The following is a 16,502-nucleotide window of genomic DNA, read 5'->3' as shown; positions in this document are numbered from 1 at the left end:
AAATAAACACAATTACAAACTCTGTCAGCGTTCTCAGAGAGGTGTGCCCATACAATCTGTCAGTGTTCTCAGAGAGTTGTGCCCATACAATCTGTTAGCGTTCTCAGAGAGGTGTGCCCATACAATCTGTCAGTGTTCTCGGAGAGGTGTGCCCATACAATCTGTCAGCGTTCTCGGAGAGGTGTGCCCATACAATCTGTCAGCGTTCTCAGAGAGGTGTGCCCATACAATCTGTTAGCGTTCTCAGAGAGGTGTGCCCATACAATCTGTCAGTGTTCTCGGAGAGGTGTGCCCATACAATCTGTCAGCGTTCTCAGAGAGGTGTGCCCATACAATCTGTCAGTGTTCTCGGAGAGGTGTGCCCATACAATCTGTCAGCGTTCTCAGAGAGGTGTGCCCATACAATCTGTTAGCGTTCTCAGAGAGGTGTGCCCATACAATCTGTCAGTGTTCTCGGAGAGGTGTGCCCATACAATCTGTCAGTGTTCTCGGAGAGCTGTGCCCATACAATCTGTCAGCGTTCTCAGAGAGGTGTGCCCATACAATCTGTTAGCGTTCTCAGAGAGGTGTGCCCATACAATCTGTCAGTGTTCTCGGAGAGGTGTGCCCATACAATCTGTCAGCGTTCTCAGAGAGGTGTGCCCATACAATCTGTTAGCGTTCTCAGAGAGGTGTGCCCATACAATCTGTCAGTGTTCTCGGAGAGGTGTGCTCATACAATCTGTCAGTGTTCTCGGAGAGGTGTGCTCATACAATCTGTCAGTGTTCTCGGAAAGGTGTGCCCATACAATCTGTCAGTGTTCTCAGAGAGCAGAGCCAAATGCCAACGCCTTTGTGTCAGGGATGAAGTGAAACCAGCAACCAGAGAGCCATTCCTTGTTTGCATTGCGGACATGCTCCCTCTCGGGCGACACCAACACATCTCATTCCTACCAATAAGAGGAGGAGATAAAAACAAGCGGTAATATCAACTCAATATCAATGTGGAGTTTTTGGGACAAAATAATGAAGACAAGACGGTAAAGTTTAAACAAACCAAAATATGCAAATTACGCTTAACTGAGCCTGCCTGAAGGAACAGTAATACTCTGAGTAATATATAGGCAGGAAAACCATACACTTGGCAAACACTAGGCATGGAGACGTGGCAGAAGACCAAACCGACGTGGCCCCTGGCTTATTTGGCAATCTTAAGTCACAGGATGGGAAACACAGAGAGCAGAAGCTTACTGTAAGACCGGAGCCTCAACACAGTGATATTAGCAATACAACTCCTTTTTTCTTATTGAAGAAAAATGTTTTGGGTAAGCTTGAGATTACAAAACAGGTAGCCTACCGGTTAGAGCATTGGGCTAGTATCTGAAAGGTTCCTGGTTCGAAACCCTGCGCTGTCTAGATGTGTCCTTGAGCAAGACACTTGACCCTAATTGTTCCTGTAAGTCGCTCTGAATAAGAAAATGACAATCAATTTACAGAGTCAAAAACATGAGAAATTAATCTTCATGGAAATGTACTGTACAATTGATTGTGCCTTCTACAGAATTATCCTTCATCAGAAAAGCTTAACTTGAAATAGGGGGATTCTGAAAGGGTCTGTGTGTGTACTCAACCAGGCCCAAAGGCACTTAGTAAGGCCAGCCATCTCCACTGTGTGTTTGCACAGGAAGCTAAGACAACTGCTTTCCTCGCCGACCCACTTTTAATAAACCCGACAGCTGCATTTTTCCATTCAGCCGACAGTTTGTTTATCGCTTTTCTACACATTTATCCTATGGAATATAGGATCTCTAGAATCTCTCTGACTTTCCTGTGAAATGTTAAAGGACACAAACAGCTGCCTCCTCTCACAAAGAGACATATACAGTAACACAACGAAAATGTTTGGGGAGAAATCTGGTCAGTATCAGCAGTTGCTTATAGCCTATCCGCTAATACACTCCCAGCCCAGAGGGAGATGGCGCTTGGTCTTGTAATACATACATACATACATACAGTACCAGTCAAAAGTTTGGACACGCCTACTCATTCACGGGTTTTTCTTTATTTTGACTATTTTCTATATTGTAGAATAATAGTGAAGACATCAAAACTATGAAATGACACATATGGAATCATATATTAACCAAAAAGGTGTTAAACAAATCAAAATACTGGTAGCCACCCTTTGCCTTGATGACAGCTTTGCACACTCTTGGCATTCTCTCAACCAGCTTCATGAGGTAGTTACCTGGAATGCATTTAAATTAAGAAGTGTGCCTTGTTAAAAGTTAATTTGTGGATTTTCTTTCCTTCTTAATGCATTTGAGCCAATCAGTTGTGTTGTGACAAGGTAGGATTGGTATACAGAAGATTACCCTATTTGGTAAAAGACCAAGTCCATATTATAGCAATAACAGCTCAAATAAGCAAAGAGAAATGGCAGTCCATCATTATTTTAAGACATGAAGGTCAGTTAATATGGAAAATGTCAAGAACTTTGAAAGTTTGTTCAAGTGCAGTTGCAAAAACCATCAAGCGTTATGATGAAAATGGCTCTCATGAGGACCGCAACAGGAAAGGAAGACCCAGAGGTATAGCCTCAGAAATTGCAGCCCAAATAAATGCTTCACAGAGTTCAAGTAACAGACACATATCAACGTCAAATGTTCAGAGGAGACTGCGTGAATCAGGCCTTCATGGTTGAATTGTTGCAAAGAAACCACTACTAAAGGACAACAATAAGATGAAGAGACTTGCTTGGGCAAAGAAACACAAGCAATGGACATTAGACCGGTGGAAATCTGTCCTTTGGCTGATGAGTCCAAATTTGAGATTTTTGGTTCCAACCGCCATGTCTTTGTCAGACGCAGAGTAGATGAACGGATTATCTCTGCATGTGTTGTTCCCACCGTGAAGCATAGAGGAGGAGGTGTGATGGTGTGGGGGTGCTTTGCTGGTGACACTGTTAGTGATTTATTTAGAATTCAAGGCACACTTAACGAGCATGGCTACCATAGCATTCTGCAGCGATACGCCATCCCATCTGGTTTGCGCTTAGTGAGACTATCATTTGTTTTTCAACAGGACAATGACCCAAAACACACCTCCAGGCTGTATAAGGGCTATTTGACCAAGAAGGAGAGTGCTGGAGTGGTGCATAAGATGACCTGGCCACCACAATCCCCAATCTCAATCCAATTGAGATGGTTTGGGATGAGGTGGAACGCAAAGTGAAGGAAAAGCGGCCAACAAGTGCTCAGCATATGTGGGAACTCCTTCAATACTATTGGAAAAGCATTCCAGGTGAAGCTGGTTGAGAGAATGCCCAAGAGTGTGCAAAGCTGTCATCAAGGCAAAGGGTGGCTAAAATCTAAAATATATTTTGATTTGTTTATCACTTTTTGTTATTTCATCGTTTTGCTGTCTTCATTATTATTCTTCAATGTAGAAAATAGTAAAAATAAAGAAAAACCCTTGAATGAGTAGGTGTGTCCAAACTTTTGACTGGTACTGCACATACATTTTTTTTACATGTATAGGGCTTTTCAAATAATCTCAAAGCGCATAAAATGTAAAACAACAAACCCCCCAAAAAATGTATGATGGAGATTGAAAGTCTCAGTCAGCTTGTGATGAAGTTGGAGAGGCAAGGGAGGTTCAGTGGAGATTCAGTGGAGGTTCAGTGGAGAGGCAGGGGAGGTTCAGTGGAGAGGCAGGGGAGGTTCAGTGGAGAGGCAGGGGAGGTTCAGTGGAGATTCAGTGGAAGTCCAGTGGAGGTTCAGTGGAGGTTCCATGGAGGTTCCATGGAGGTTCAGTGGAGTTTCCATGGAGGTTCAGTGGAGGTTCAGTGGAGCTTCAGTGGAGGTTCAGGGGAGGTTCAGGGGAGGTTCAGTGGAGGTTCAGGGGAGGTTCAGGGGAGGTTCAGGGGAGGTTCAGGGGAGGTTCAGTGGAGGTTCAGGGGAGGTTCAGGGGAGGTTCAGTGGAGCTTCAGTGGAGGTTCAGTGGAGGTTCAGTGGAGCTTCAGTGGAGGTTCAGGGGAGGTTCAGGGGAGGTTCAGTGGAGAGGCAGGGGAGGTTCAGTGGATGTTCAGTGGAGGTTCAGTGGAGGTTCCATGGAGGTTCAGTGGAGGTTCATGGGGGTTAAGGGGAGGTTCAGTGGAGTTTCAGTGGAGGTTCAGGAGGAGGTCCAGTGGAAGTTCCGTGGAGGTTCAGTGAAGGTTCAGTGGAGATCCAGTGGAGATCCAGCGGAGGTTCAGCAGAGATTCAGCGGAGGTTCAGTGGAGGTTCAGCAGAGATTCAGTGGAGGTTCAGTGGAGGTTCAGTGGAAGTTCAGTGGAAGTTCAGTGGAGATCCTGTGAAGGTTCAGTGGAGATTCAGTGGAGGTTCAGTGGAGATTCAGTGGAGGTTCAGTGGAGATCCAGTGGAGGTTCAGTGGAGATCCAGTGGAGGTTCAGTGGAGATTCAGTGGAGGTCCATTGGAGGTTCAGTGGCGATCCAGTGGAGGTCCAGTGGAGGTTCTATTCCCTATTTAGTGCATTACTTTTGACCAGAGCCCTATTGAGCCCCTGGTCAAAAGTAGTGCATGGTGTTTGCAACGCCAGGGTTGTGGGTTCGATTTCCACTGGGGACCAGTACGGAATAATTTTTTTTTAATGAAATGTATGCATTCACTACTGTAAGTCGCTCTGGATAAGAGCGTCTGCTAAATGACTAAAATGTAAATGTAAAATGTAGTGCACTATATAGGAAATAGGGCTCCATTTGGAATGCAATATTTGTCAGTGGCCTCTCTTTTCATCAGACTGAACTAATAACTACTTGGTCCTGATAATCCCCAGTAGATACAGTATCAGCTGTGTCCAGACCGTGTCAAACTTTTACCACTCTGACCCATCAAGTCTCCATGAAATGTCCTGCTTTTCTTCTTTCCTCTCTTTCCATGTTTCATTTCCTGCCTGTAGCAAGCAATCACCAACCACCAACCATTTCATTCAGGGGGCCTTCAAGAAAATGCAGCTATGAGACTAGACCAGCCACTGTGTTCTTCCTTTCCTGGAACGTGATGCGAAAACAGAAATAGGTTGGAATGCGGAGGTGGATGCTGAGTGGTGTGTGTCAGAATGTGTTGACAAGCACTGTCTGGAACGCATGATTTACTGATATGTTTCTGTGATAATCGGGCTGTGTCTTGAATAGAGTGTTGATTGCATACTAGGACAGGCGCGAAAGCAGAGGCAGTGTCAGTGAACTAGGTCAACACTTCACATACACAGTTGATGCATTCAATGGTTATATTACTATGGTCAATGGGTGGATTGTTGTTGAAAAACCAACTGAGCAACGAAAAGGTATTTCAGATACCATCATATTTATGATGCAGATTGCATGGACGTTGCATCTCCCCGAGCAAACATAACTAAAGGTTTGACCAAGAGTCAAAAGTGAAAGCCGCAAGCATGTGGATGATATTGAACGTCACTGACCACAATGTCTCATCTTGTTGCTTTGGAGCAACAAATATATTTCCAGATTTCCTAAATCATATCATATTGTATTCGTCACATGCTTCGTAAACAACAGGTGTAGACTAACAGTGAATTCCTTACTTACTTCCCAACAATGAGGAGAAGAAAAAAAAAGAAATAGTAAAAAAAACAACACAAGGAATAAATCCACAATGAGTAATGATAACTAGACTATATACACAGGGTACCAGTACCGAGTCCGTGTGCAGGGGTACGAGGTAATTGAGGTAGATATGTACATATCGGTAGGGATAAAGTGACTAGACCACGGGATACATAATAAACAATAACAGCAGCGTATGTAATGAGTCAAAAGAGTTAGTGCAAAAAGGGTAAATTCAGATATTACGAGTAGCTATTGATGAACTATTTAACTAACTGTTTAGGAGTCTTATGGCTTGGGGGTATTAGCTGTTCAGGGTCCTGTTGATTCCATACTTGGTGCATCGGTACCGCTTTCTGTGCGCTAGGAGAGAGAACAGTCTATGACTTGGGTGGCTGGAGTCTTTGAAAATGTTAGGGCCTTCCTCTGACATTGCCTAGTATAGAGGTCCTGGATGGCAGGGAGTGATGCACTAGCCTCTGTAGTGCCTTGAGGTCGGATGCCAAACAGTTGCCATACGTAGCGGTGATGCAGCCAGTCAAGATGCTCTCAGTGGTGCAGCTGTAGAACTGAGGGCCCATGCCGAATCTTTTCACCCTCCTGAGGGGGAAGAGATGTTGTTGTGCCCTCTTCACGACTGTGTTGGTGTGTTTGCACCATGATAGTTCCTTAGTGATGTGGACACAGAGGAACTTGAAGCTCTCGACCAGTTCCACAACAGCCCCGTCGATGTGGATGGGGGCGTGCTCGGCCCTCCGTTTCCTGTAGTCCACGATCAGCTCCTTCGTAGATACGGTCATTTTCAGTGCTGTTCGATAGGATTTCCATATTTTTTGCCTTTAAAACTGAAAGAACTTTCAAACCTTGTTAGAGAAAGGTTTTTGTTTTTCGAAAGGTACGTAGGTATGCTAAAAACAAAGGGCTGAACCTGTGAATATCTCTTGCTGTGAAATTCTGTCAGGGCTTTTCCTCCTCTATGCAGCGAGGAAACGGTTAAGTCGCACCAAGCAGATTCTCTCTCTCTTTCTCGCTCACTCACTTTCTCTCTCTCCTTCTTTTAGTCAGATCCATCAATCAGCATTTCATGCAGTTTGGGTTTGAACCACACCAAGCGCACTAAAACAATAAACGTTTGTCTTTCAAGTCACTATCTGGGCTGGAACACATCTGGTGGCAAGGCTCATTTTGGTTTCCACATCGCTGAGTGACATTAAAGACACGGTGGCTGAAAAATAAAGGGCCCCCTCCCCACACACCCCTCAAAACCCCTTACCCTCCTCACCCCCCGAAACAATCAAGAAACTGAATATAAAGTGGCTTAAGAGAGGGGGGAGAGAGAGGGGAGAGAGAGAGGGAGAGAGAGAGAGAGAGAGATAGAGGTATCGTTTTAAGCACTCTGACAAACCACGCTGCTCTAGGGGGAAGGGGAAGAGGGGAGGAAGCAAGCCCCCCCACACTTCCAGAACCGGAGGTGGGCGATACATTGTGTGCTTGAAAAGCACTGACAATAATGAGAGTTAATATGACTTTGTGGAGGGTAAGCATACAGCGGGTCCAGCACAAATCACCATGTAGACCTTTAATTTCTTCTATTGTTACAGAATGTGACTATGACTCACTTACTGTGATGATTATGCATGCAAATTATTTCAATGATCTATGTAAATTGATCTTAATGCATTACATTTTCAATTGTAATTCATCCTAATTAATGAATAAAGAAACATCATGTTGATAAAAAGGGGCTGAAGCTATTGATATAACGATAGTATTACAATTACAATATACACTGGTATGCTTCACACTAGTACCGAAAGCAAACAGATATTCATCTCATTTGGATGCAGGTGATAAACTAAACTATTTCATCTATTTTTAGACAACTTTTACATTAAACTTCATAAACTGTCAACCCTTCTTTTAGCGATGCCATGAGACTCATGTGTAAGGGCTCGAGCATGGAGAGCTGTGGGATTGTGTCTGTGAGGCTCTTTCTTCTGCAGGTTAAACTGGAGTCCAGGCTCAATCCCTGAGGACCCGGGTTCTTATTTACTGCAGGTATTACTGGATCCGTCTCCTATTATATATAGAGCCAGCAGCCTTTCACAGTAAATGGCCTAGTCACAGTTACAGCCACTGTCTGTGACTCTAGTAATATGCCAGGTAGGTCTATAAAGGCAGGAAATCAGGTCACCACAGGCACGGCATCAAAATAAAGTCAGGTTTGTTCATTTTAGAGGTCTTATTTTTTGCCTGTTCAAATGATGTGAAAAATATGAGGATCCCGTTGACCTAACCATCTCTCCACCGTAAACTTATACTTTGCTATCGTCGGGAAAATACTTTTAACTCATTTAAAATGCATTAAATATATTTTTTTAGGAAACTGCTTTGATCGCAGTTCTCCGTTGCCTCTCCTTGCTATTTGTTCTTGTGTTTTTAATAAATAAGTCATACCACGACGATGAGGGGAGGCTGGTTAGAAATCATTTTCTAATGTAATGGTGTAGTCGCTGTGTGGAAGGCAATTTCAGCTCAACTTCCCCTAGAGAATGGCTCCGTACTTATCATTAACTCAGAGATGTAATCAGCTCCAGGCTACCTGATTTTTCCTCATGACCTTTTGACATTGCCGCTGCCGGCGACGTAAATAAAGAGAGCCTCGGTCACATGGAGGAATGCTTGATTAATACCAGGAAGTGGTACTGCCAACCACTCAACTTGTACAGAACATGTATGTACTGTACATCCAGCGAAGTACCTGCAAATTAAACTTTTTACAGTGAATATCTAATTTTGTATTTTTGAGGTGGTTTATGTTGATTGTGATGTACAGTGCCCTGTTGATGTACTACCGTACCAGTAGAGCTGCAGTGTTTTTGTGTGTGTTCTGCTTCCTGCCATTCCTTCCGTTACAGCAGCATTCCCCAACTGGCAGGTGATTTTATTATAAGACTGTAAAAGTACCTGCAAATCAGCTCCAATTATTTTAATTTTGGAAATCTGTTCCAAAGTAATCCCATGCATAATAGAGAGATATATATGACTCTATACAAATGTAAGCCAGGTTCAATGGATTATGTTTTAGTAAAATATTGAATATTTTTGTTCTACTTGCGGTCAATTTGCAGTCTACAAATTATTTGTAATTATGTTCCAGCCTTCTGACCATCCGTCAATAAAGAAATCCCTTCTTTACAGTATACATGGGTTAATGCTTTTCCAGGGTGCTGCCTCAGATTCACCAGTCAGCAAAATGTATTAAGGTGAATGTGTTAAGGTCGTGTTACGAGAGAGAAGGGCAAAAAATAACACATTCTGTGAGATTAAACATGAGAAAGGCCACCCCCACCATGGTCATACTTTGGACTATTCCATCAATCTTTTAATATGGAACGTCCCAAACTAAAATAGGGTGATGTATAGTTTTGTAACGAGCCAATTTGTAAGAAGTGTTTGATCGATACTCAAACAGCATTGAGTACCTTGGTAAAACGGAAGGCAGCCTTAATCAGGGCAGTTCTGATTGTGTGGATTTAAGAGTGTACATGCAGGTATAGCGTATGGCGGAAACAGTGGAAAAATTGTACACCTGAGGCTTACTCCCATTAAATCATATTCACTATAGATGGGACGGCAGGTAGCCTAGTGGTTAGAGTGTTGTGCCAGTAACCGAAAGGTTGCTGGATTGAAACCCCATGTTGACAAAGTAAAAATCTGTTGTTCTTCTCCTGAACAAGGCAGTTAACGCAATGTTCCCTGGTAGGCTGTCATTGAAAATAAGAATTTGTTCTTGACTGACTTGCCTGGTTAAATAAAAAAATGTGATCTTGCCTTGAGACATAACACCAATTAAACATGCATAAATGTAGCTTTAGACTAACAGAGATATGTACTTTTTCTAAACATTGTACTGTATACTTACGCAGTGCAAATATGTATAGTACACCATACCTTTCACTATATATTTACAACCAATCTAATAATTACATGCATAAGTCATAATGAATTCGACAAAAAGTCTCTCAACCAAACATGAAGAAGTAGTGGCCATTTAGTGCTGGTATGCGCCTAGTGTAGGGAGCTATACTGAACCAACAATACACCCACTCTCAGAGAGAGAGAGAGAGAGAAAGAGAGAGAGAAAGAGAGACAGACAGACAGACAGACAGACAGACAGACAGACAGACAGACAGACAGACAGACAGACAGACAGACAGACAGACAGACAGACAGACAGACAGACAGACAGACAGACAGACAGACAGACAGACAGACAGACAGACAGACAGACAGACAGACAGACAGACAGACAGACAGACTAAGAGAGAGAGTGTTAGAGATATATATATATATATATATATATATATATATATATATATATATATAGAGAGAGAGAGTAAGAGAGAGAGAGTTAGAGATATATATATATATATATATAGAGAGTAAGAGAGAGAGAGAGTTAGATATATATATATATATATATATATATATATATAGAGAGAGAGTAAGAGAGAGAGAGAGTTAGATATATATAGAGAGTAAGAGAGAGAGAGAGTTAGATATATATAGAGAGTAAGAGAGAGAGAGAGTTAGATATATATAGAGAGTAAGAGAGAGAGAGAGTTAGATATATATAGAGAGTAAGAGAGAGAGAGTTAGATATATATAGAGAGTAAGAGAGAGAGAGAGAGTTAGATATATATATAGAGAGTAAGAGAGAGAGAGAGTTAGAGATATATAGAGAGTAAGAGAGTTAGAGATATATAGAGAGTAAGAGAGTTAGAGATATATAGAGAGTAAGAGAGTTAGAGATATATAGAGAGTAAGAGAGTTAGAGATATATAGAGAGTAAGAGAGTTAGAGATATATAGAGAGTAAGAGAGTTAGAGATATATAGAGAGTAAGAGAGAGAGAGAGAGAGAGTTAGAGAGAGAGAGAGTTAGAGATATATAGAGAGTAAGAGAGAGAGAGAGTTAGAGATATATAGAGAGTTAGAGAGAGTTAGAGATATATAGAGAGTTAGAGAGAGTTAGAGATATATAGAGAGTTAGAGATAGATAGAGAGTTAGAGAGAGATATATAGAGAGATAGAGAGTTAGAGAGAGATATATAGAGAGATAGAGAGTTAGAGAGAGATAGAGTTAGAGAGAGTTTGAGATATAGAGAGAATCTGTGGCTAAAAGTGAGGATGACTCATGGCCAATTGCAGAGACAATATGTGCATTCCAAATGGCACTCTACTCCCTATATAGTGCACTACTTTAGACCAGAGCCCTATAGAACCCTACTCCCTATATAGTGCACTACTTTAGACCAGAGCCCTATAGAACCCTATTCCCTACATAGTGCCCTACTTTAGACCAGATCCCTATAGAACCCTATTCCCTATATATAGTGCACTACTTTAGACCAGGTCCCTATAGAACCATATTCCCAATATAGTGCACTACTTTAGACCAGAGCCTTATGGGGGACCCTATGGACCCCAGTCAAAATTACTGCACTATACAGAGAATATTATGCCATTTGAGACGCAGACAATGCAGGACAATGCCACTTGGAGAGAGTTGAAAAGGCGTGGGCCCAGACAGCTAATATCAGAATGAATAGAAGTAATGATGTTCAGTCTTTTTGACTGGTCACTGCTGTGATGTAGATGTGCTACCCCCCCATCCCCCCTTTTGACATGTGCACATTACTACTGTTCATAATGTATTGTGTGATGTCAGAATGATGCTTGGGTTGTTCTACATTGGGTTTATGATAGAGTATAAGGAGTTACTAGATATGGTCTTTAAACGTAGGTCTACTTAATACATTCAATGTTCCACTATAAACATACAGTACATGCATACATGTATGTGTTGTTTAGAAATAGCATCATTAAATGCGCCTCTAACTGAAGTATGCAGCATGTCAGGGTGATTTCCCGGACAAAGGTTAAGAATAATCCTGGACTAAAAAGCATTTTCAATGGAGATTCCCCATTGAGCTTGCTTTTTTTTGTCCAGTTTAGTCCAGTTCAAATCCAGGCTGAATCACATCCGGCTGTGATTGGGAGTGCCATAGGACGGTGCACAATTGACCCAGCGTCGTCTTGGTTTGGCCGGGGTAGGCCGTCATTGTAAATAAGAATTTGTTATTATTAACTGACTTGCCTAGTTAAATAAAATATTTTTACTTGATCTGTGTCCGGGAACCTGCCCCATTATGTATTTGTGGAGGAGAAGATGTGCCCTCTTCAGCAAGATGTTCATGTTCATACATTACACTAACTCTATCCATGAGAGCCCTTGTCCATGAGATCTGGCTTGTCAATCCAGATCCATGAAAAGCACTGATCACAAACCCAATCATCCAGTCTAGCCCGATTTAGCTAACACATTTTACAAGGGGCGCAACTTCTGATTTAGAAGTGGTGGGGGACATAATATTATTATCATATTTTTTTTTTATCTAGTTGGGAAAAACACTCCAAACAGCCTACCCGACTGCGTAGAGGGGTCCGCATGGTCCTAAAGCACACCGTTGCGTAATTTTGTATCACATTCCAATGATAAAACTGCCCCTGTATTTTACACATCCTTTAAGTTCCTGGCATTATTAACCCTATCACGGCTTCTGGTGTGTATGCCATTTTACCAGAGGTCTCGTTTACACTAAACCAGCAGGAAATGCAGTCGTCTCATTTTAGCACTTTAGCACGTTAGCTAGCACAGGAAGTAGCCTACAAGCTGTTTATACTGCATGACCCGGTTTCCATGTAAGCCACTTCTGGTTCAAACAGCAACACTGTACAAGATTGCATCAGTCATAGTTAGGAGGGTCAATTATATACAGCTCCCAAATTTTCAGGGATAGTGTCATAGACAGCACACATCTACAGTTTCATTGGTGATATAAGATTGATGCAAAAGTGAACTGTCATAAAAAAGGCAGCATACGATTTCATTTGTTTTGGTGCACTGTGATGGTGCACAGATGGTATGTCAATGTGCAGTGTGGACACACTTGAATTTAGTAACAACAAGGCTGTGTCATGCTGTCTATGCAACCAACATCTCCCCTTCACTAGCGGTTCTGGAGGGGGGGGGGGGGGCAGTGCCCCTGTGACAACAATTTTGGACCCCTTTGTGGCCCCCCTAAATGTGGAGTATGAAATAATTTTTACATAACACATTTTTGCTATCGTTCTTTTTTTACATCCATTATTAGACAGTGGCAACGCGGAACACTAATTAACCCACACATTTTCTAGAGGGGCGGCTTTAGGCGGAACACAACACTATCGTACCACATGTATCTGCAAGTTTGCCTGCAATGCAGTGAAGAAAATGATATGACAACGATAACGTCTAATGTAACTTGCCCCTCTAACAGTACAACTGGCCCCAGCTTGCCCCCCCCCCCCCAGTTGAAATGGTCTAGAACCGCCACTGCTACTCTTACCCAACTTGGCAACATTAGTGCAAACAAGAGTTCATTGAATCATGATTGTATATTTGCATTCAAAGCCTGGGGCCCAAGTCATGGGAAAGCAATCAGATTCGATCTTGAAGTACTTACAAGTGTGTGACAGTGCAAAGTGATTAAAAACATATTTTTCACCCAATGTTTTAATTTCTAATCTAAGAACAGCTATCATAGACAGATGTATGCTAAGAAAACACATTTCAGTTATATCATCCACTCTCCTGGAGCACGTAGCTTTGTATTTACCGACTAAATGTTTACATAACTTTTACCTTGAGCATAGCATTGACAGGCAGCCAGATTCGATAAAGTGACAACTGGTGCTGGACATAATGGATAATAAAATCCTGATGCCTCTGAACCACCAGGCTTCAATATAAACAACACTTTTTTTCATCTCTCTCTTATCTTGATGTAGTTTATATAAAGAGTTGAGTAATAAGGTGCTTCAATAATATCCAACATGATAGTCCCACGTAAGGCTGTCACATCATGGAATTTGGGGGAATTTTGGATGACGGTAATTGGCCAGCCAAATGGCCGCGGTCCCCGTAATAACTATTCAATAGAACAAAAATAAAATAAAAAATACATTAACAGTAATTGTGCCAGCCGTAGGTCTACGTATAATGTATAGCCTAAATAAGATCATTGGGCCAAATGAAAGATTGGCAAATAAACTATTTTCGGACTTTATACATGTTCCAGTTTGAGAAGATCAGAGATCTATCTGATAATGCTTTATGTTTGACTGAGGAAATCTCACTAACAGAACGCGTACTAGACAATCTGTAGCAGTATTGTGATTGCCACTGTTTCTACATAGTAGTTCCCACTGGGCACAGGCTGGTTGAATCAACATTGTTTCCACGTCATTACAATGAAAATACTGTACGTTGAACCAACATGGAATAGACATTGAATTGACGTCTGTGCCCAGTGGGTACATAATGTATTTATTCAAAATATGTCGGGCTACTTCTTGTGTCATTGAGCAATCTAATCCCAAAATGAAGGCATTTAGAAACATATAGTCCGTGGTATATTATTACTTGTAGTTATTTCTGTTAGCAATACACTATGCTATATATTGCAGGGCGCAATAGAAATTCCCAGGCGGGCACATTTTAACTGTTTGCAACGTGATCGTATAACAAAGGAGACATAAGTAATGTACCCACGATAAATTCGAATCCAGATTGAAAATTAACATGAGGAGGAATGTTTTAAAATGTTCAAGATGTTAGGAAAAATGTAGGTTATAAGAGCTCGATGCGGTATAGGCTGTAAAAGGCGTGATTGGTTTGCCATGCGTAAATTTTCGTCCATCCATATGTTTCATATTACGATATTAGCCGTGTGGTATGAAAATAACGTCTCATTATTGTTTAGCTTCAATGGTTTTGTGAGTTTTTTTAGCTTCCCTCCACCCAATAACTGTTAAACGAAACTTTGCCGACAGGTGCAGTTTTTATCCCAAGGGCAATAATCTAATCCGGAGAGTTCACATTTCTGCTCCAATCAAACATTATTCATTGTCGTGGATATCATGCATCCATACACATATATGATTAACTGAGATAAAGGATGGATAGATGCAGAAATAATACTAGTATACATTCACATAGTGTGTTAGTAGTACGGTACCATGGCTATAAGTAAAGGCTATCCTACCCTAGGGACTGATTGTTCATGTGAATGCTGGGCTCGTTGAAGTGAATGCCCATTGTGATCATTAGGCTTTTCTTATAATGTCTAATATGCGTTGCAGGTGTATTGGAATGAATAGTCCTGCAATTCTGTAACATCCTTAAAAACGTGACCATATGTGTCTGATAAAATACATGTGACACGGCGACTTTTTACGGGGGAACCTAACTGTGAAAAACTAGATTATGTTTAAATGTGTTATTATGCGGAGTGGCTTTGGTTTGAATTAGTGTTACTTTTACCAGTGTGGTGAATGCAGTTATTAAACTATTGTGTAGTACGTCATGAAATAAAATAATTATATATTTAGTGTTCTTCTGCAGGGACCGATTTGGGCGTAATATCGCGATAATTATGAGTATACAGTAGACAGTAAATGCAGAAAACTGTGCGTAATTACGTCCGTATTTGATCGAATACTTTGAGGCTATCTGCACTGGACAGGACATGCATGGTGCTCACCATTACTTCTGCATGGGATCTACAGCACCGCGCCTATAGCATACCTACAATTTACATACACATTGCAATGAAAGGTTTGTCAAATTGCTCATAATAGCGATACACCTTTTAAGGAGACATCTCCACGTTAAAGAGAGGTTGTCAACTTCCAAAGAGTTACTGCGGAGCTTGAGTCTGAATTCTACAAAATGCAGGAAAGTTTCGATAAATGTACACATCTCAATTATGAAATGCTATTTGAAAGCTGTAGCCTATGCGATGCATGTCATGTGAATATATTTCAGGTAGAGTCATATTTTACACTATTGTTATCAATATGCATGGATGACAAATGCAAAATAGCCGCATGCAACAAATTTGCGCAACTAAGAAAGGAATGCAACTTTCTTATCTAAATGTAGTCTATAGCCTAAGTAATTAGTAGTTAATAGTAATTACCTTGTTGCAGTGATAATAGTCCAAAGAGGTCAGGCAACTTGAATCAGTTGGTAATGTACATGAGCCCACGCTTGAAGGGGGTGCTGGATAAAATCTCACGTCCATCTCTGGGTCCGCAAGACTGACGGCATAAAAGCAGGTCCAATGCCTGTGACTCTCTCTCTCTCCCTATTTTTCTCTCTCTCTATTGTTGGACCAAACAAAAAGAAAGAGAATGATTGAAAGAAAAAGGGGTTGAGTCTATAAAAACAGTATCTCCTCACATCCGCTGGTGTTCTCACTTCAGCACTATCAAGCTTCTGCGATGATGCTCTATGGATAAATAGGCTATATCAATTTGTGTTCGCAGAAGGAAAAATACGCGTAAAGTTAACTTTGAGTGAAAAATATAGATGTTTCAGCAACTATACATGAACAAACGTTTACTGTAATTGTTTACAACAACCCAAGGTCAATGTAAAAAGACAGAACTAGATTGGCTATCTTTCCTCCCAAAACGTTCGTCTGTTTCTATTTTCCAGCGGCGCGCTCACTCCATGTCCGCTTTGTCATGTAGGAGTGTTGATCCATGCGTTCACTTGGAGTTATATAGTTCGACTACTTTTTTCCATACTGAATGCCATGCGACCCCTGCCGATAACAGAGGGAATATGGGGAGAAAGAAAACGAGATGAAGGGGGATGGGATGGGAGATATCAAGCTGATTGACAACCACTCCGGTTACACTGTGGTTCAGGAAATCAGAGTTTATGGAGATGATGTAGCTATGAAAATACATAGCCAGTCGATTCGGATAGCATACTCCACGGC

The 16,502-nt window shown here is 41.5% G+C and overlaps 1 protein-coding gene across 4 annotated transcripts in view; it reads right to left on the bottom strand.

Moving 5' to 3' along the window:
* Positions 1-16,255, bottom strand: part of LOC106583657 (TOX high mobility group box family member 2) — a 227,539-nt gene extending 211,284 nt beyond the window's left edge. For 2 of the 4 annotated variants that reach the window (XM_014168098.3, XM_045705769.2), the window contains exon 1: positions 15,693-16,253. Coding sequence is in view for 3 of the 4 variants with exons in the window: in XM_045705769.2 (XP_045561725.1) it covers positions 15,693-15,797 (105 nt within the window). In the remaining variant the exon portion in view is untranslated. Of the gene's footprint in view, positions 1-15,692 lie in introns of all 4 variants that reach the window. The other 2 variants (XM_045705771.2, XM_045705770.2) reach the window with 2 other exon arrangements.
* Positions 16,256-16,502: the final 247 nt, after the last annotated feature.

This window comes from Salmo salar, chromosome 22 (assembly GCF_965601325.2).
Source record: "Salmo salar chromosome 22, fSalSal1, whole genome shotgun sequence".
Taxonomy (NCBI): Eukaryota; Metazoa; Chordata; class Actinopteri; order Salmoniformes; family Salmonidae; genus Salmo; species Salmo salar.
Note: the sequence above shows the minus strand (reverse complement) of the source record. Positions and strands in the feature narration are given on the sequence as shown.